The following is a 23,277-nucleotide window of genomic DNA, read 5'->3' on the forward strand; positions in this document are numbered from 1 at the left end:
TCTCAAAACACAAACATTTTAATATATCTTATCTTGCATATTTCATTTTATCTCTTTTCCACCCACAGCATTAATATATTTCGCATTTAATTTTATTCAGTTCTCTTTTCAACCTGTTTTTTATTATAATTTTTGTAGGTTTTAAAGCGCCAAGGATATGATGCTGCCTGTGATATCTGGAGTTTGGGTGTGTTATTGTATACTATGTTAGCAGGGTAGGTACACCAACTGTTATTTGTTGCTAGAACAATTGTTATTTGTTCGTACCTGGCACATAATACAGCTAAAATCACAAAAAGCACATGCAATTAAAATATAGCTAATATCATATCTGATTTGATCTGTTCTGTGACACTACATTTTCCCCTCACCTTCTGTGCATAGGCACTTGTCAGAATGCAACTCCAACACCGTTAGGTATCATCATCATTTGATGTCCACTTTTCCATGCTTGCAGGAGTCAGAGTTTATTTGAGACAGATTTTCTATGGCTGGATGCTCATCCTGTTACTAACTCTCACCTGTTTTCAATCAGAAGTTAATATTTCCCCATGACCAGGCATGTTCTCATAGAAATGAATGACACTGCTTGTATGACAGTGACACTCATTTACAACTATTACATGATGTCAAGATAAGGAGGCATAAACACACATACGCATGCATGCATGCTCACACACACATTCACACGCATGCATGCTCACACACACACACACACACACGTATTAATGACAGGCTTCTTTTAGTTTCCACTAATAAGGCTTTTGTTGGCCCAGATACCAGTGTCACACAAATGGCACATAAAAGCACCTTTCAAGCATTGGGCTTTGAGGAGACACGGACTGAGATCATTTGGCATTATGCCGTGTTTGAGAAGAAGTCCCATCAAGCCAAGTAAAACTGCAATCGTGGCAGATACCGGTGTCATGCAAATGGCACCTATGCTGGTGGCACATAAAAGCACCCATTACACTCTCAGAGTGGTTGGCGTTAGGAAGGGCATCCAGCCATAGAAACCATGCCAAAACAGACTGGTGTCTGGCACAGCCCTGGTCAAACTGTCCAACCCATGCCAGCATGGACAACATGTGAAATGATGATTATACCCAGACTCCATACTAAATACACTAATTCTTCCTTCTTTGAATAGCATCTCTCTAGAACTCCTTTATGTCTATTTTTGCTCTTCAGACATTAACCCTTTAGCATTTAAACCAGCCATTTCTGGCCCAAATATTCTACTTGTTTTATCTTCAAACTTGCCAGATCTGGCTTCTCATACCGTTTCTACATTGTCATTTTAAAAATAAACAATCACATCATCAAAATATTGAAACTGCAAGATAATGTTTGGTTAATTAAAAACAAAGTGAATATATAAGCATTACATTTGACCGATAAATCTGAATGCTAAAGGGTTAACATATACAAATTCAAACTGCATATTAAATACTTTGTCATTGAGGCTTGGAAAATCTATAGTCAGTAGACATTGTTTTTCCTTACACAAAATTATAAACAAATAAGCAATTTATGAATTTTAAATAATTTTTTTTTATTAGACTGGTGAATGCTACAATTAGTAGAGTGCCAGAAAATATGCTTTAAAATATTTTGTTATATCCCTTTATGTTCCTTGTTCAAATCCTGTTGTGGTCAGCTGTCCTTTCCATTGTTCCTTGTTTTATAAACAAGCCCAGTAAAAAAATACCGAAGTTGTTATAAGTCCAATTGCATATGAAAATATTTGACCATGAGCTTATGTTATGAATCATTCTTATCTTTCTGTTTAGTGTTTTCTCCTTCAGTATTAAACCCAACTTCATTTACCCCAGGTTCATGGAGTAAGTTTTTATGTGTAATTGTGCTCTGTGTATAGAAAGGGCTCTAATTACTATATTTACTGTTTCAAATAATACTATTTTATATAGGGTGTGTAGATGGGTGTTGCCTGGAATTTTGTCTTTTTTTTTTTACAGTTATTTTAACTAGTTCTAATACATCAAGTTTCTACATTCATTTCCCACATACATTTTATTTTACTTCTATTTCTTAATATTTTGATACTTTCTCAACTTCCTCAATAGATATTCTTTTATAACTCTATTGTAATGGTTTCTAACATAGGAAGAAATTTAGTGGGGTAATCTATTAAACTGCCTTAAGGAGTTGACTGTACTGCATTTTATCAACCCCAAAGAAAAGAAAAGGTGTGACCTCAGCAGAATTTCAATTTGGAACAGAGAGACCTGGAAGAAATACTTAGAAGACATTTTGTCTGGTACACTAATGATTCTGCCAATCTATCATCCTAATAGTAATAACACAATAATAATATTTGGTCAATTTTGTTTGAGTCTCTAACCAGAAATGTCTCAGAGTACTGTGACTTAGTTGTTATGTGGTCCATGGCCAGTCCTGATTCATCATCATCATATGTCTGTTTTCCATGCTGGCATGGGTTGGACAGTTTGGTAGGAACTGGCCAGCAGGGGAGCTATCCAGACTCCAATTGTCTGTTGTGGTATGGTTTCTATGGTAGGGTGCCCTTTCTAATGCCAACCACTTTACAGAATGTGCTGGGTGCTTTTTACATGCCACTGGTATGGGTGCGTTTAAGCAGCACCGGCACAAGTGCATTTAATGTGGCACCAGCACTTGTAAGGAACAAGCCTGTATGTATGGATGACAGTGGTTAATGATTCCATCCATAATAATCTCATCTTTTATAGTTTTTCAGATGTAGTAAATCTAGGGCTACAATATTCCATGTTGCCTTCCCCAACTTTTTTTTTTTTTCGTTTTAAATGTGATGAGGAAGCGTTGGCTGCTATTTCTATCAGATACTGCATAAATGTTCACTCAGTAGCTTTCAGTAATTTTTATTTTTTCTAGACAGGTTTATATTATTTGTTGTGTGTTCCAGTTTAGTAGTGTGTACATTAAATAACTAGTTAATAGATCTGCTCAGTTATTATTTTTTGTTTAGCTTCTTACTTAGAGGAAGATTGGGCAGTTTGAAATAATGTAGCCAGTTGTTTTCTCAAATTTAGTACATGATCTGTATTTACTATCCTGCCTTTGAATCATTACATTTTTTAGGTATTTTCTGTGGGTGAGCTCTAGTAGGTCAGCTATTCTGAGGTTCCCCCACTCCATCCTGTACTGCTAGAACTTCAAGTCTTTGTTTCATGCAGTGTTTTATCTTTTTACTTTTCCAGCTAGAATATTCTTACAGCTTCTTTTCTCTTTTCTGTCTATCTTCCCCTCCTCTCTTTTTTTTTTTTATTTTCTTAAATGTTAATGCTGAAATAATGAACCTGATGGTAAAAAAACTCCAAGAAACTGGAATTTTTGCTGTACATTTTTTACCTACTTGCATAACTACTTTGTGGAGTTTAAATTGATTACGAGTGAGCAGTTTAACATCTTATCTTCACTGCCATTCTGTGATATTATTAATAGTTTTAAATGCTGTTAATTTTTCATTTACATTTTTATGTGATTAGGTTTTGTGTACTCTACTGTAGTCATTGTGTGCCCATTTAGTATTTTATTGATAGTATTTATCTAAATGTGTATGTTCTAGAAACACTTTTTTTTTTTCTTTTTTTTTCCAAAATCTACATATGATAACATACTTTCTAGGAATTGAATTTTGAGTTCTTATTTTATTGATCTTAGAGATTTTAAGTTCATGTATTCAGTTTAGGGATTCTATATTTTATTTCCTTTTAGGTGTTTTTCTTTTCTTTTTTCATATATGACTAGTCTATCAACCTATGTTTAGACAAAACATATAAATTGGTGTATAAGACCTAATATTTCTGCCTGTATATTTAAATATTTCTGAGAACAGTATTATTATTTTCTACTACATTCACTGCTTACTCAACTTCTCATCAGTTGAACTATGTGTATGCTTTCCAGTGGTGATAGTTATTAATTATTTCATGTCTATAAATATATCCTGATCCAACCAGAATCTAGCATCCAACTACAAAATAGCTGTTATAGCATTTGTCTAATATCTTAAAATTTATTGTATTTCTCCCTGTTATCTATTGTTAACATTTGTGTTTTCTGGTAGATCTGTAATTGGTGGCTTTATTTCTTCAATATTTTTTGTTGGTGATTTCTTATTTATAATGAAATTTCTTGTTTTTTTTTTTTAAGTAGATGGCTAAGCCAGCACTATAGGTTATATATAATATTTCTCACTCTGTCAGTGCTCAGTTTCTGTCTCAATACATGAATGTATTGTTACGCATCAACTTTTTGGAAATAATCTAGATTCTATTTATTGTTTTTGTGTTCATCTCTTTGATTCCATGCAAGACTCCAATGTATTTATATTGATTGCAACTTGATAGGTTGTTCTTGAGATTTTTCTCTGCATAGACTGTTTTGAGTCTCTCTTCTGTACAATAAGAATGACATTGTACCCAATGAGGAGAGAGCTAAACAAGGCAATTGTGATGAAACTTATCTTTGAAATATCTATGTGGGGCTCTGGTGTGCAGTTTTTGTTCCTCATTTAGACATGTTAGCATTCTAGTGATTGCTTCCTTCACATATTTTGAAAGTGATTTGATCCTTATAATTCTGATATACTGACTGCATTGGTTTCAGATCATCTCATCATATCTGTTATACTAATTTCCTTTCAACTAATATAATTCCCTTGAAGTATATTCATTTCTTTCTTTCTTTCGTTCTTTCTACTTTTTTATTTTTATTTTTACTGTCAGAAAGCTATTTTCTAGGTTTTAGAACTGAACAGCTCTCACATGAACATCAATGAAATATTTGCTCTAATACCTGGCCTTAGAATGACTGGTATTATTTTTACTCTTTATCAGCTGCTAAGAAGCACCTTGTTATGAATCAAAACTTATAATTCACCCCTTTTTTTTACCTTAGAATAACCTGTAATCAGATTGCTTGAGATGACCTCTGAATCAGACACATTGGATCATAAGCTTAGTATAATGATTAACATGCTTAAAAAACAATCAATGCTAAGAGCCAAGAATTTATCAATGACATGGAGGTATTGTCATGAAAGTTGTAGTGCAGGTGGTCTTTGAGTTACTCTTGTGGATGACTGGGATACTGATTGAGACTTGATAGGTTGTTCTTGAGATTTTTGTCTGCGTAGACTGTTTTGAGTCTGTCTCTTCTGTACAGTAAGAATGACATTATACCCAATGAGGAGAAAGCTAAACAAGGCAATTGTGATGAAACTTATTATCTTTGAAATATTGCATTTTGAATTATCTATTTGGGGCTCTGGTGTGCAGTTTTTGTTCCTCATTTAGACATGTTAGCATTCCAGTGAGTGCTTTATTGAAAAATCTGTGAAAAACATGACATCAGATTTAATTAATCTTTGTACTCAAAGTTTTCTACTATGACTTACTATTATTACCAGAGTTCTGATGGATGAGCCATGCTTATTGCTAAAAGCACACCTTTCTGCATGCAGCTCTTCAGTTTGACCAAATTAAGTCTGAGATGTAAAGAGAATGGGAAGCTATCTTTCACATACTCCTATTTTTTCAGCAGAAGTCCACAAGAGATTTGTTCCTTGCCTGTGGACTTTCATTGAACAACTGTTGCTGTAGGACTCTTTTGGTCATTAAGACCCTCATAAAAATTAACTTGTCTTTTTCCAGCAAGTAAGATTAGTGAATTTTCTCAAAGACAAGGTATGGTGATGAAGGTCGCTCATATATCAATTGAAGTACAAAATAAGTGCAAAGCAGGTCCTACCTTCAAGTAATTTTATGAAAAGATAAGATTGACATATTTAACCTAGATAAATGGTTTAACTTCATTTTAGCTGACTTATTTAAAGTTATACATGTATCACTGTCATCATTTAAAATCCATATTAGTGACAGAGGCAGTATTAATACTGAGAGGTAATATTTATCCCCACTTAAATGTAGATGCTCTGTTACAACAAACTTATACTATGAGAGAAACACTCATATTTGCTTTTGGTGCAAAATGCACTATTGTTTATATCACTGGTAAGGAGATAAGAATATAAACAAGACATAAAGGAGGGCATTTTGCAGCATGGGCCATTGTGAGAGTTTCTCGTGTGGTATCTACCACAGTATAGTTTGTTCCAACAGAACATCTAATTTTAAGTAGGAATAAATATTACCTCATTTAAAATCCATACTGGCATTTTGTTTGGATAGTCTGACAGGATCTTATGGAGGTGGGGGAGGACTGCAATATCTACTTTGGCATGATTTCTGCAGCTGGATGCTCTTCCTAATACCAACCACATTACAGCATGTTCTGGATGTTTTTTTATTTCCATGCCATCAGCATTGTTGAGGTTGCTATGCAGCTCAGAAGACTACAAACCCAGTAGAGGTGAGGGATGTGGTGAGGGATGCTAGGAGATTGTGGAGGTTAAAGTATGAGAGAAAGGAGTGGGACAGAGCAGATTTTTGTAGAAGGACTGCATAGTTACTCACATTTAGTAGGGGAGAGAGAGAGAGAATTATCAGTAGGAGCAGGAAAGAGATAATGAATATATTATCATCATTATTTAGCATCTGCTTTCCATGCTGACATAGATTAGGTGGTTTGACTGAAATTATTAAGCTGGAGAGCTGCACAAAGTTTCAGTGTGATTCGGCATGGTTTCTTTGGCTGGATGCTCTTCCTAATGCCAACCACTCCAAGAGTGTAATGGGTGCTTTTTACATACCACCAGCACAAGTATCAGTTATGTGACACCAGCATCAGCTGTGACTACGATTTCATTTGGCTTGATGAGTCTTCTCAAGCACGACGTATTTATATATAAAACAAACCATTGTTACACTTACATATTAAGTAATTTGCTATAGTTACATATTTAAATTGTATTATATTGTCCCCATGTTTTGATGTGTTGTATGACTTTTGTAACAAATATCTAGTATTACCATTACTTTCTTTTTTTCAGTCAAACACCTTATGCTAATGGTCCTAATGATACTCCTAGTGATATTTTAGCCAGAATTGGTGGTGGAAAAATTAAATTAACAGAAGGCAACTGGGATTGTGTCTCAGATGCTGCTAAAGTAAGTCCTTTGTTATTTCTTAATAATATCATTATTGTTTTATGTCACAATTATCTTTAAATTTTTTTGGAACCCACATGTATATCCCATCATCTTCATCATCATTATCATATTAAGGCAGCGAGCTGGGAGAATCATTAGCATGCCAGGTGAAATGCTGAGTAGTATTTTGCCCTTCGCTATGTTCTGAGTTCAAATTCAGTTGAGATTGGCTTTGCCCTTCATCCTTTCAGAGTTGATAAAATAAGTACCAGTTGAACACTGGTGTTGATATCATCCAGGCCTTGTGCCTATAGTAGAAAGGATTATTAATATTATTATCATCAAATGTTCCAAGGCTTGGAGGAGAGGCCTTTCACATAGCTATGGGTTTGCTATTATCACCAATAATAGCCAATATATACATGGAATACTTTGAGAATTTGGCTTTAGGATCAACACCACTAAAACCAACCCTATGACTGTGATATGTTGATGACACCTTTATAATCTGGCCCCACCTGGAAGATGTCCAAGTGCTGTTAGATCAAGTGAACTCAATAAAGCTATCCATACAGTTCACAATGGAAAAGGAAAAAGACAATCAGCTAGCATTCCTGTTCTGGCATGGTTTCTAATTCTGACCACTCCACAGAGTGTACTGGTTCCTTTTATGCGACACCAGCACTGGTATCAATTCTGCTGTGGTAGACAAATCCTTCACTGGAAAGGGTATTTTTTTTTTTGTTTTTAAGGCTTCTTCAATAAATTTAGTGTTGTTTTCTTCTTGTACTTGACAATATAAAAATTATTAATTATTCAATATAATGTCTCCTTTTCCCTTTCTTTGTTCTCAGTTTTTATATCCTCATTCAATTACCTTAAATTATTTTTTAAATGTTTGATTTCATAAAACTTTAAAATTCGCATTATAGGATTTGGTTCAGAAAATGTTGCATGTAGATCCCCATAGTCGCCTGACTGCATCAGAAGTTTTAAAAAGCAAATGGATTCGAGACAGAGGATCATTACCTTCAAATATTAAATTAACTCTTCAAGATGCCAGTCTCGTCAAGGTATGACATTAATTTTGACACATTCACTCCTCAGTTGAGCCTTGTTATGGGTTCTTTATTTTAATTTTTTTTTTTCTGTTAACAAGGCAGCCACTGGTTTCTTGTGGGAAACCTCTCGATTCTTTACACGATACACTTGAGAATGCTGGTAATCATCTCCATTTTGGATGAGAGTATACATACCTTCATGCATGCATACATACATACATACATACATGCATGGTCCCACTGCATGGCTCTTTGGGCAAGAGTTATTGACTATAGCTCTGATTCAACCAATGCCTTATCAATGGAATTGGTAGGTAAACATTGCATGGAAGCCTCCCATGTGTGTGTTATATAAGTATATGTGTGTGTCAGTGTGTCTTCATAGATACACATTGACACACACACACACATAGATACCAGTGATATTTGTATTCTCTCATTTCTCCCATAAGCAATAAGTCTGCAGTTAAATGTATGAAGAGCAGTGGAATAAAGTGTTGCACTTGAAAACAAGGGCTGGTAACAGGAAAGGGATTTGGCTGTAAAATACTGCATCAAGATGTCCAACATTGACAAAAAATAGACATAAATATGATGATGATGATATATGCTTAAAATGTTTGATGAAGAAATTTTGTAACTTGTAAGATATTGTACTGTTACTCATATAACACAAGAGAGGTCTATCAATTTGAAGTTCTCATTTATTGATGTGACAGCTGAAAAATGATATCAATGATAAATATTTTTCTTGGTTTTGGAATTATAATATGGTTTATAATTATTTGGGCACTTAAACAGTAATAATATTCCTTGATGATAATTAGTAGAGATGAAATTGATATTTGCAACATTTTTATATCATGAATAATGATAATAAGACAATTGAGGTTTTTCATCATCAGCATCATCATTTTATATCAGCTTTCCATGCTGGCATGGTTTAGCTGGGTTGTCACAGTCCAAAATTAGTTCTTATTCAAAGTTACTGCCCTCTAAGATGGGTCTAAGGACCATGTCTTGTTTATATGTCCCAATTTTCACATGATTTCTGCTGTCCTTCCTTACACAAGTCACTTTACTATGTCCTTGGTGTAATTTGTCATTGCACCAACACTAAAAGAGCTATGTCTCCTTAACACAACTAGGACTCTCTTCACCTTATAGAGTCTATGTTTATTCATGGCAGAATGACCAAGAAGAGATGAACAGAAGAGAAAACACTGATACCAGGACCCAGGGGAATAGGCGAGAGGAGTGACAATATTATGAGAGAAATATAACGATTGAGGTGTGGAGGCAGTAGAGAATGAAGTGAAGAGTGACTGTGCTGGGGTAAGAGACAGCAAATGGCAACTAATGTCAGAGAGAGATCAGGTGAAAGCTGGCAGCACAGAAAGGGTAATAGAAGGAAACTTGGAAATGAACAGATCCATTGCTGTCCCTCATACACAAATGTCTTAATGGAAGAGATAAGGTGAACAGAGTAGTAGAATATTTGCAGATTCAATACTATCTCTTATTTTATGGTTGACGTGATACAAGTTAGAAAGAGGGTGAATGTCAGAGAGACAAGAGGGTTGGACAAGTTAGTGAGCAATGGGGAGATGAGTTGTAAAGATAGTGTTGGGGATAGAGATGAAAGGACATCAAATAGGCGATGGGGTCAACTTATCAGGGGCATATTAGGTAAGAAGTCCAAATGTAGGTGTGTGTGTGTGTACATATCTATACATTCCAACTTCTATCTCTACCATTATTTCACCATGTTTGTGTTTTAATACCAAGAATTGTATTTGCATTATTTTTGACTAAGCTGATTATAAAGAAGTACTATTCACTGCTAATACTTTTCAAAATTTATTTTACAGGGTGCTATGGTAGCTACTTACAAGGCTCTTACCTCTCAACCAAAGACCACACTTGAGCCTGTTGGGGCTTCATCTTTGGCACAACGTCGAGGTAAAAATCGACCAAAGACATCAACTGCCGTATAACCAAATGACATAATCTTAAATTCTCATCTTTTCCAACTACATTTATTGTTAAAAACAAAGTAAGCTTATATTTAAGCTCCGTGAAATGAGTATAACTTTCTCATCTTGTTAATATCAAGCACCATGCTACAGGACATCTAGTGTGACTACAGATTTGAGGTTTTATCCTTAACCAAATCTTTAGTCTGTAGTTACATTTCTCTATTAATGTCATGGCGCTTTTATACATGGTGCTGTGTTATCTAAGTTAAACCAATTTAAATGAATTTTTATTCATTTCAGATACGCCTGATCTGTTACGTTTAATTCTGTCAAGAGAAAGATCTGAGGGTTAGTTTAGTAATATATATCCGTGTGCACAATATAACAGTTGTATCACACACAATAAAAGAAAATTCTGCTCTCATAATCTCCAAATGATTCAATAGACCAACATGAATTATTATTGGCTGTTATTATTTATAATGTAAAAATTCCTAGATTATGCTTGAATGCTCCAATTTTCAAAACCAACTTCGTTATAAGAACTGAAAGATCTATTTTAAAAATTCATAAACATGTGAATCAAAGATTTTAATTTGTATTTATATTGGTTAAAAATTGCACTCCAACGTTTTTGTGAAAAAAAAAGAGAGAAAAAAATGGATGCTAAGCTGCTGATGATGATGATATTGTCATTTTTAACACAAAATTATATTGTTAGCCAGTCTATTTGCTTGCATTTCTGTTTTAATTTCTTTATTAAATTCAGAAAGTGTGTAAAGAATGTTGTTTCAGAAACCATAATCTATTCTACAGGCCACTTCTTTCTTCAGTAGAGAATATTGATTTGATGCTGCTCCCTATTTTTAATTTAAATGATTTAAATCAGCTTTTTTGGCTTGATTTCTTTTATTTAATTTTTAGATACATTATTCTGCATTGAATAATTTTGAAATAGCCCTTATTTTGGGCATCTTAAATCATATTGTGATGTACAGTTCTTACAGCATATTAAGAATACAGAAAGCTATTTATAATCACTTTTGTATTTGTTTTGCAGGATTCTTGACATGAAATCATCTGTTGAAATTGGTATTGTTGTATTTTGAGAGGGTCATAGTGCCAATATACCACACACACTAACTGTAGTACACTTCAAGTTTTATTATCAATTATTTAGATAGTTAGTCAATTAATTAATCAATTAATGAAGTAACTTATCTAATTAATTGATAATAAAACTTAACTAAGCTACAACCAACACGTGTGTGTTCCCTAAATACAACAATATTTATAATCAAGGTTACCCAAATATTTTCTTTAAAGCAAATTTAATACCATGATCTGATCTATTTATTTGACTGTACACAAAGCCAAAAATAAGGAATATAGTTTGTTGAATTGATACCAATACCTTACTGATATTATTTTATTGATTAGGAAGAGTAGCACAGTTGATTCCTTTTCTTTTTTTATTTTTTGTTATTAGAAAACAGATGATAAACAGTGAAAAAAAAAAGGGAGAAAAAATATTTCACATGATGCCTGACTTTTTTTTTTTTAATTTAAATTTATTTCAAAATGAATCAGTAATATGTTTATAACAGTAAACAGTGAACACTGAACAATGTTGAAATGAACTTTCTGGGTTTCCAAACTTAGTTAACTATGCAAGTTTAAGAAATATTTTTTTAATTGTAAATGTTAATGTGCTTCTGATAAAATACTGTAATTTAGTTGGTTATTATTTTTTTCTCTTTTTCAAAACATTAAAGAGTGTTTAGTTAAAAAAAAAAAAAAAATATTCATTCAATGAATCATGCTAACACTTTGAATATTTGTATTCTAGCTGTTTTCTCTTTTATTCTATGAATTTCTAACCTAAAGCATACTTTATTTTAAATTGCATAAAACCAACAATTATGAATTAAATAAGCTGGATATTTAAGGCCAAATATTGAGATTTTATCTTGCAGAAACTATTTTTAAAAAAAAATTTTTTTTTTAGCTTTTCATTATACATATATATATATATATATATATATATATATATATATATATATATATGTATATATGTCTACCGTTTTTATATAAGATCATCAATATAATTATCACTCAGCTATTGGCAATTATGTTATATCAAATAATTCAAATAATTTTCAAAAGTGAGTGATAATTATATTAATGATCATTTAGTTTTTTTCTTCGTAATATTGCTTTATATCAGTGAGTTATTTATTTTCTAACATTTACTTAGTTTATTTTTCCCTTCTGCAATGTGATTTAATATGAATTGGGTGTTCAGTAATTTCATTGCAAGATGTTACAATTGAATTTGGACCAATTCTGTTGTTGCCTATATATATATATATATATATATAGGAATATTTCTCGCTATAACTAGATCTTAATGATTAAAGAATATTTTGTTTTCAATCATATTTCATTTTAATTATATTCTACAACATGATAATCAAAATATGTTTCAAATAAGAAACTGAACATCAAACTATTCAAAGTTTATTGTGCATTTACTGTTTTAGTCAGTTTTTTTTTTAAATTCTCACAACAGCTAAAGCAATCAGATGTAAAAATCATAGATTTCATTCAATTTTCATAAAGATCATTAAAATAAGATATAGTTATGATCAATCAATTTATCATTTAAATAATAGTAATTTCTTTATACATATATTTTTTTTGTAAGCATTTATTTCTTGTTTTAAAACAGAAAACACAATTTATGATTATTCCCTTTACTAACCATGCATTGCTAAATTACCTATATAAATGCTTTAAGGATGATTTAAACTTAAAATAATTTATATTAAAACATCTCTTGGTGTCTAAAAAAAGAAAATAACTAAATATTTCACCTGAAATATCTTTTAATATGGTTCATGATTTCATTATTATATTTCATTGCTTTACAAAATCACTTTTCAATTCGCATCTCTTTTGAGCATTTTTTTCTGTCATTCTCTGCTACCCCTCCCCCTCCCCCTACTTATTTTCCTTTTCAAATTTCTATTTGCTTAAATAATTATCTCTCAATGAAAATAAGCTTTTGATATTTAAAGTTTCCATTGTACCATTGCTGAGGAAAATTTTTAATTTCTTCTAATATTTAACACATTTTACTCTTTTAATTTTTTTCTTTCTCTATTGCTACTACATGTTCCATTTTTAACTTCATTACAGTTTGTTTTACTCAAAGTAAAATTAACTTATTTTTAAAATTAACATTTATTTTTTTATTTCATATTTAAAAAAGAAAAAGAATTAATAAAAAATATATAATTTTCTGAGAAAACTTGTTAAAATGTTTATATAGACTGACTTTGCAAAAAAAAAATCATGTTAACTACAAGATCTTTTTTTTTTTTTTTCTACTATTTCTTGGACTTAACCCTGCTTTAAGGTGTTGTACTGAAGTTGTATACTTTATTTAAGGTAGGGGGGACATTTTTGTTTATCTTTATGTATGGAAGTATTTCTTTTCTATATCTATGTAAATTTTACTAACATATTTTGTAAATAGTTGTCATCATCTGGTTGTGCTTTTAGTCTCCCTCTTTTTTCATTGGTAGCCAATTCTAAATGTAATTCTTGCTCAGTTAAATTTTGGATATGTTTCAGGTTGTTTTCTATTAAAATTCTATTTCTCATTATTTACTATGTTTCTTGTTTATCATTGAAATTGCCCCTTACAAAATATATAATTAGTGTTTCAGTGACATTAGTATTGTTTTTGTCTTCAGTTGTAGTTTCTGTATCCCAATTTTCTGTCCGTATCATAATTTTCTATACTGTCAACAATAATAGATGCTAGAATGGGAATATAGTATTTCACTGGATCATGATTATATATTTTTCTAGATTGCAAAAATATACAGTTTGAAATAATATTAATGAGATTGCACATAATTTAAATATTCATTAACTGTTTTCAACGATTTACCAATTTTCTATCAAATTGGATTTTTGTTGAAGACATTTGTAACAGCTAACATCTGTGAAAAAAGTAAATTATATTTGAATCACCTGCTGAACCAAGTTTCCAGTTGCAACAATGGTCTTACACTGGAGCTGTAAGTTGATATTGCCTAATTTTGTTTGAAAGAAACATCTGGTGAATCAGTTGTCATCTTATGCCTCTAGAGAAACAGTGTCTTCAAACCAATTGATATTGAACAATCAGATTTGTTTACAATTGACAATCATTAATGCTACTGGATAAATCAACATAAATTTTTCACACTGTTATTTGAAATTAAATAACTTGAAACCATAAATAACTGTAACTAATTCTAGTTGTGCTCTTATGTACACATACACAACTTTAAATAAATATTGCCAAATATACATATACATTTAGACTTTATTTCATACCTCCACACACATCCACATGGACATGTATACTGCTCTTGCATAACCTACTCTTGCATAACCATATCAAGGCAGCTATTCCTTCTCACTACAACAAACAAGCTGCATATCACATCTCAGCTGACTTGCAAAGCTTAAACTGCATATCTCTTCAAACTATACACCAACTGAACTCTTAGATAATCTCCAGAGTATTGGGTGAGGGTTGGGATATGCATACACACATACTTAAATACATATATACTTGTATGCATGTACTGGGAAGATTTGTGAATTTATATCAGTTTGTCCAGAAGTAATACTGTCAGGTAGAGCTTGTTAGACAAATCTGATTGTATTCAAGATCATTGATTTTAGACGTATTGTCCCTGGATTAGTAAGGTGACAACAGATATTCTTCAGAAGTTTGTTAAAAGAAATTTACTTCTCTAGATAATAAGGTAAATTTCCAGCTTTCTTATAAGAGGCTAACCACTATAGGTCTCAGCTGGGTCACAATAAGGTGTGAGTATCTGCTGCTATAGTTGATGCAAGCTATTGCAATGCTTTATTTTTTATTTGTGAAAGAAAGCAATAAGAAATGCATTCAGCTTATTCCCCGAATACATTCAGCCGATTAGTCCAGAAACAAATATTGTGGTTGGAGAGAATTCTTGTTTGCTCTTTGTGATAGTCTCCTTCAGTTGATTTGTTAAACTTTGATCTCTCAGACAAAATTCTATTTCTGAATCATCTGATATTTTTCATTCATTTCAAAGTCTTTTACAGTGTCACTTTGAGTGATATCGTAATTTTTGTGGTGTAAGAACATTTGGAGATGGTGCCCTATTCATTTAATGAACATGAAATATATATATATAAAGAAGACTTGTATTTACATATCGAGGATGTTGGGTTTTTAAAGTGTCAGGTTGTAGATGATAGTGTAAAGCAACCTGTTGAACTTCCTGAACGGCACACCTAATGAAAAATTACCTTGAATTTTTTTAGTTGTGCATCCTACTTGACAATGAGCCATGTCTTATGTGGCCCGCTTCTTGAAAAAGGTTGCCTCTGCTTGGTATAATGTAAGCAGAATTTCCAAGTTTCCACAAACTGCAGGAAGTGCCAGATAGGAAATGACACAACTATGGTTTTACTTCAACAGAAATAAATAAGCTACAAATTTATAAGATAAATTTTTTTTTTTTAATCAATATACTTGGAAAAGTGACATTGTATATGAGTGGCTGACTTGTATCCTCTGCAATGTCTTTCCTTTTTGTTTTTCTATTTCTTTGTAACAATGAGGTAATGTTCAGATTATTTTTACATGTCTAACAAGTATTGTATAGTGTTTCCTTTAAGTCAATTCTTCATTTCTTTCTTTCATGTCTTTTTTTTTTTTTTTACCTGCTAAAGTTGATCCTATTCTGGATGAAAATCATGATTTCCCCATGTTTCATTGGTGAGGGGTCTCATACTTTGAAACTTGTATTCTGATCAGCCTTGTGTAGGTTTGAAAAACATTTGTTGGTTTGATAGTGTTTTTATTTCTGTGATACTGATTTTAATTGCAATAATATTTCTGATTTCCATTGTTCATTTACCATTTAGTACTATAATGATGTTGAGGTTTGAGGATCTTTGAAAATGCCTGAATGTGATATCTGCTTCCTGTGAGCATGCTGATAGAAGGATGTTGACATAATTATTGTCAGTTTTTTCCTATTGGTTACACTATCACATTTCTCTATCAACAGGCTGTGCAGATCAAATTCATTCTTAGCTATAAGAATGGTATCATTGAAGATTGTTGATCATATGTCCTTCAGTTTTCAAACCTGAATTCTATTCTCTTTGTGTAGTCATTGTACAAGGAAATCAGGACACACATACATCTTTGTTGTACACCTTTCTTGACACTCTGAAAACAACTGATTTCTTTGTTAAAACTTAATCAGTATGTTCTCATTGCATGCTTGTAAACATCCTGATATTTGCTTGCAATTTCCTTAAATACTGAAATGAGTTATTGTTAGTTGAATAAAAATTTTCTCATTTATTAATCCCATTTATAGAAAGTATATTTACATTTACACTTCTTTTCAATCAGTTTGATTTTTGAGTGTCAGCTAATGTTTTAATATTTGAATATGAGCATTCATCCCAAGCTGTATTTGAACAAGGAACTTTATTTCTATATAAGTGAAGTAAATAAGTACTCTAAAGATGAGATTAATACTCTAGAAAATTATCATCTGAATCTATTTTCAGCATTTCTGTTGTCAAAGTGTGTGTGTATATAGTCATCATTTGATGGTGATAAGGAATTGTAGCTGATGTATTTGATGTAGAAGGAGCTGAATATAAATTTCATGAAACTGTCATGTACTTTGTCTATTCCTTTCATGATTTTGTAGCTTTCTTTATCTTGATTCTAAGTGGAACTTTCCTTACATGACTCAAAAGAGGCATGGTTTTGAGAAGTGTACACTTAATGTCATCTGACTTCCATGATACTGTCAAGAAAATCAAAAGCAGGATCTTGCATTTTCCTCACTGTCCTGTAATTCATAAATTAATTTTGCATTTGTATATATGTTCAGTTTTTTTTTTCTTCTCTATGCATTTCAGCCGTCTTCTAAGAAGTATGATTCTTTTTAAAATTATTTTGTATCCGAACACTTTCATTTCCTCCACAATTATAGAGATTTTAATATATTTGTCCATCTCTCTAGTGTCTTCCTCAAATCTTCACCTCTTTCATTTTTGTTTGAATAAATGACCATTTGTCTGGATTTATAGTGCCTGCTTCAGCCCATTTTATATCACAAATACCAAATTGCATATGTTCAATCTTTCTTTATCTTCTTCTTTCCCTGTCCCATTCATATATATTGATATAATATTCCAAAGTACTAATCAGGAGGTTTTTATTCACTTTTCCTCTCTTGGTATTACTGACAGTAGCTTGATGATAGTCTGTTGCGTACAGTGGCTTATATTGGACAAGTAGCTTCTACTGAAGCCAAATTCATATTATCATTAAATGATATAAACATTTCCCAGTCTCTTAATCTTGGTTATTGTTTGACAATGTTTCTTGTTTCTTTCTGTTGGTTTCTGCACAATCTTTCTGCTAAACTTCTATTTGTACTTACAAGGCAGATCTTTTGGGGAATGCCTCCAATTTACTTGGTTATCTTTTCTCAAAGCCTCTGGGATACTTTATAGGAAACAAATATAACCAGATGTTGCATCTTACTCCACAAAATTACTTCAATGACGACATGAACATTATTTGAAATGACAATGAGTTATTTTGAACTCTTAATCTGAGTTTTAATAAAGATGCAATAGTGCCTGCTCTGATTGGTTTATATTATATTATATTGATCAGTATATTGTTTAATCATTTACCTAATGAAGAACTTTTCAGTCTTTTGCATGAAATAATAAAAAAGAAAAAATGATTCTGGTTTATTTTCAGAGCAAAAATATTCCAAGTCAGTTAATTGTTGATAAAATTAGTCATATGAGTGTCATTCTTGAAATATTAAGCAGCTGCTTTTTATCAATTCATTTCTTGGGTTACAGCCAAATCTGTCCCCCACCACATCCATCTCTCTTTCTCTTTTTCACTCCAGCTTATTAGGGAGTCAGTGAAACAATATATCTTTCATGGCTGTCAAGATGATACATCTGCTGACATGTTAGATGTATAACATGCACATTTAATGATCAAAGCACATACATAGATAAATCTCCACACATTTATTCATGATTTTATATTTTTTTTTAGTTATATATTTAGCTTCAAATTGACAAAAAAAAAATTAAATTTATTAAAGAAGCCTCTTTTCTATATTACTTGAATATTTTTGTTTCATTTTGTAAATATGCAAAATTATTTTTTTATAATTTTCTATTTAAAATAGTTTTGCTATTTCTAAACACTTTGTATGTTTCATGAGCAATGAATTGCTCAAGCTTTATTGATCAATTATCGAGGAAGGACACTCATGGCTTTTATAATAAAAGCTTAATTATTTAAACTTATGATTTTTAAGCATTTTTTTATTTGCTCTCTGAAAATATATTCTAAAATGTTATGTATCATGTTCAAAAGATTAAAAAAAAATTATGAAATATATTAGTGTATTTATGTATTATTTCAGCAATTCTATTTTTTTAGTTGATTCCTTATACAGGCAATAAATTGTAAAGGTTTTAGGTATCTACTAAGTATCACACACACACACATACACACACACACAGAGTTTCAACAGCTTCATTCAGCAATATCTATTTTTAGTCACAGAAATGATTAAAGCTTTATAAACAATATATTTTTATATACCATTACAGAAGAAAGAATGAGACTCTAATTGGAAAGGAAGTAAAAGTATATTTTGGTGATTAAAACTTTATAATGTTTTGGCGTAACTTCTATACATTTATTTGCAGTAATTTCTGACAGCAGATAATTAGTGAAAATACACAATTAGAGTTTATATCAACAGTAATAAATAAATCCATTGATGTCTAGCCAAATATTATCAGAAAATGATCATGTAATTGTTTGCCTGTACTACATCACAGCCAAAACTCTGAATAGATGTTTATATTCTGTATTATAAAACTGACTTGGCTATCTATTAAGTAGTATGTTCAATATGTTTAAGGAATCAAAGATGTCTTCATTTAGGACTTTCTTATCTCTGATTATATATTTACCCTGTCTGGGATGTATTGTAGTGAGAGACTTGTAAATGTTAAAGACGCAAAGATTCAAGTAGGAATGGAGTAGATAAAACTGGAAAGATATGGGGTTCTACTCAAGCTGCTAAAGATAGCAGTCAAATGCACCCTAATGTCTTAAATTTTGAATAAAAAATGAAGAAAAATCACCTTGGTCATGTAGTCCCTAATATAATAGACAAAATACCAGTTGGCCACTGCTGGAATGCTTTTTGTTATAGGTCTAGCTTGGGGCTAATCAAAGAGTAGGGTCTTGTCTGAAGGGTATTTTATCTAAGGTATATATATATATATATAAATATATATATATATATATATATATATATATATATATATAAATATATATATATATATATATATGTTTTATCAATAGATATTTTAACATAAACTGCAAAGAAAAACTGAAAATTTTATAAAACATCTAATCATAATCTTCGCTTCTTTTTTTGCAAACCTACATTGTTTCAGAATTCCAGTCAAAAATTCTCACGTCTGAATTGTTATCAGCAACTGTTTTTTTTTTTCTTTTTCTGTAAGAGTTTGCTATGGAGCAAATTAACACTTTGCAAGATGTAAAATATTCCAATGAAACACACTGTATATGTGTGTTTTAATTAATTTTGAAAATGTCCAAGAATTTGGAGAACTTTCATAAAATCCCTTTTTTTTTTATTACTAAGCTGGTGTTTGGAACTTAGCAGAAGGTTCTTACATAAAAAGGATTGAATTATAATAGAACATTTTAATTTAGCTATGGACACTTTAAAACAGGTTTTATATGATACAACGAGGTTGTACAGGTTGGGGTCAAAAGGCTTAATGAATTAATGGCAGTAGTGATATCTGTAAATTTCTGCATAAGTGTAATCTTCTAGTTGAATAAATGCAGGGCCGAGAGTTAGTTTTTGAAATAAATATATGAAGAAGACATGGCCTTTACAATAAGTTTTAAAATAAGTTGTCTATAATTTTTCTAGCAAAGATTTTTCATTAAAAACATCTAAAATATAAAAGTTAAGAATCTTTTATGCATCTGACTTTATGGAACTATTGATTGAAAAAATACTCATCTTTGACTGAAGACATCTACTGTTTGTTTTTAATTATAATTAAATATTCTGCACTCTGCTTCTAAAGTAATATTTTATTCTTTTTTTAAAAAGAATTATAATCACTGGATGAAATAAGTTTTGATTTTTATAGTTTCCTTTTGATGTATATAACTAGTGATGTAAAAAATCCTTCAGGACTTCATTCTCTAATGAGCTATTTTTAAAATAATAGTTAATACAAATAGGAACACTCTCTTTTGTCTATTACAGCATTATGTCTCGCAATTGTATTGATCCAATATTTTAGTGTTATTTTCTTCAGAGTTGAGTGCACAAAACTCTCCTTCTGCTCACTACAATTATACAACCGTCCTATTTGTTTTATGTGATGAGAAACTGAATTATTTAGCATTGATTTAATCATTTAGTTACAAATTTCTTTTTTAAATCTCATTTTTGTATTTCAAAATCAAAGGATCTTTATGTACCTGACAATATTTTATTTTATAAATATATAAAGGTCAGTTCTATTTCCCCAATCAAGTTTTACATTAAAAAAAGAAAAATCAAAAAAGTCTATATAGCCTCATCAACAAGTCAACTAAACTGAAGTACTAATTCAAATCAAAATGCAATGAACACATTCTGGTTATATTTATTATTCAAATCTTAGAACTCTTATTGCTACAGTGTGAAATGAAACTGGACCTATTTTATTCACACAGAACAGGCATAACTAGTTCTGGTTGCCAACTTCTGTTTTTTTTTATTTATTATTTTGTTACTTAAGTAATCTTTATAAAATGCTAATCACTGAAAAATGGTTAGTAATAATTAAGTTGTTGAAAAACTTAAAATGTAACTTTTCAGATTCAATTAAAGACAAGTGTTTTCTCAAAGTGATTGGCTCTCTTGCTTCTCATTCTGCATTATTACAGTTATATCTTCTTTCAAAGAGTACAATCTACTGTTTTATGATAAAGAATTTTTAAATATGATCCTAACTTCAATAATTTTCAAATCTGATGACAAACACTCATGCAGTACAATTGAAATTAACTTTGGAATATTTTGTATGATATTGATTTTTAGAAGTTAGTCATTTTTATCACTATTTTTTTCTGGATCAAATAGTATATATGTGCCATCATAATTTAGCTTTGTGTGATAAATATCCATATGCATTCAGATGCATTTATGATGTACATATACTTACATAGTAGTGTTGCAGTCAAAATTCAGACATTGAAAGGCAAAAGGCTGGGATATTTAGCTAACTCCTGATGAAGTAATCATGATTCAAGTTATTCTTCCATAATATCTTTCATAACAAATCATTAGAACAAAAGCTTTACTTGTAATCTTAAGGTTTGTTATTTGAGAATGTTATGCTGATCTCTGCTGCTTTCAGTGTTCCTTGGTCTTGTGAAATTTGATTGTTCTGTGACTACAAACTACACACTTAACTAATACTGTCAGCTCACATCTCAAAGGGTTTTGATTTTCATGCACTAAGCACTTTGTTTCTCTTGTTTTCAAGCATACAATTTGCCTTAAGATACTGCTGAAAGAAAACAATAGATTATAGAGCAGTGAAATTCTGGTGAAGAAGTGTAACCTATACTTTGCTTGACAAGTTTTACAGTTAATATGACTGACTGAGCAAAGAGTTACAATTGACAACCACACATCTTTATGTCATGTTGCTGATTCTTTTTTGGTACCTTCCTCAATTGTGTGTTAATACAGCTACTGATACGAAGTTGAACTTTTGGTAGGAAACACAGTTTCTGCTGCAATTGTTACTTAATTCTTAAGCATGAGGTCTAGATGTGAGATAATATTCTTGAATTTAAGCTTATGGTCAATCTACTTCAGAAGTTTTGAGATTTAATATTTGATATATCATCCAATTGTAATGTATATACAAATTTCTACACATCAGCTGGCAAATATAATGACATTCAGTATTATTACTCCCTCTAGGAATGTCTGTAATGATCATAAAAAAAGCACTACATTGCTACCTATCTGTTTTCTTACTATTAATGTAGTTATCTGTTAACTGTGTCCATCCTGTGAGCTACAAACTTTTATTTTCATTATTGAGAATAACCTTTCCTTTGCTCTCAGCCTAGGCCTTTTGCACATTTGTACCAAGTCAGTGAGATGCAACCTATCCCCCCCCCCTTCTCATTGCTCTCTTCCATGAATCTGATGCAATATATGTAGTGTACTGTTGATGTTATCTCAAAGTTTTGACATACTGCTTCTAAGAATAATATATATCACCATCCTTGTGCCTCACAGATTTCCTCTGAATAATTTGTTAAGTCTTCATATACTTTCAAGTTGGGGACAAAAATATGTTGTATATCAATCTCAAGAAGGAATGTTACCAAGCTAGTTCTATTAACTTTATTCATCCTACTGACTACTATGCACATGAATTTCTAGTCTCAGTAGATTTTGTGGTTCACTTTTTAACTTGTATATTTTTATTTTTTTTATTCTTCTGGTGGGATATTTGCTTGTACTGCAATCAAACCTATGTATTGCACAATATTGATGGTTTTCTTTATTCTCAGCAATGTCACCACAAGGAAATGGGATTGGTATATTCCTTCAAATTTATGTGATAAGACTTTTGATGCCTGAAACCCTTGAACTAGAAATGTTTTTGGCAATTAAAGTCTTTCAGTAGTATTGTACAGTCCTGCTCTTAAAACATGGAACATTTAGCCATTTTTTAGACACTTTGGACTTTTTCAGATTTAGTGGTTTTCTGGTTTGTAAGAACTGTAACCCTCATTTTACTGTTAGACATAAGGAAAATTTCCACCTCTTTTGAATGAATTATGGGTTTATTCCCATATATACATACTACATTTAATTTAAATGGAATCTCACCATTGATTTATGCTACTTTTACAAAAAGCCTAATAAAGCACAGGATATTCTTATGTATAAATATCCA

General features: G+C 31.3%; 1 protein-coding gene across 2 annotated transcripts in view; it reads left to right on the plus strand.

The window, feature by feature from the left end:
* Positions 1-11,918, plus strand: part of LOC106870220 (ribosomal protein S6 kinase 2 beta) — a 73,987-nt gene extending 62,069 nt beyond the window's left edge. For both annotated transcript variants that reach the window (XM_014916228.3, XM_014916229.3), the window contains exons 18-21: positions 139-215; positions 6,977-7,094; positions 8,009-8,149; positions 10,009-11,918. In XM_014916228.3, coding sequence (XP_014771714.1) covers positions 139-215; positions 6,977-7,094; positions 8,009-8,149; positions 10,009-10,134 — 462 coding nt within the window. In that variant the 3' untranslated portion in view covers positions 10,135-11,918. The remainder of the gene's footprint in view (positions 1-138; positions 216-6,976; positions 7,095-8,008; positions 8,150-10,008) is intronic.
* The last annotated feature ends 11,359 nt before the right edge of the window (positions 11,919-23,277 follow it).

The sequence above is a fragment of the Octopus bimaculoides genome, chromosome 4 (genome assembly GCF_046866305.1).
Source record: "Octopus bimaculoides isolate indiv1 chromosome 4, ASM4686630v1, whole genome shotgun sequence".
In the NCBI taxonomy this organism is placed as follows: Eukaryota; Metazoa; Mollusca; class Cephalopoda; order Octopoda; family Octopodidae; genus Octopus; species Octopus bimaculoides.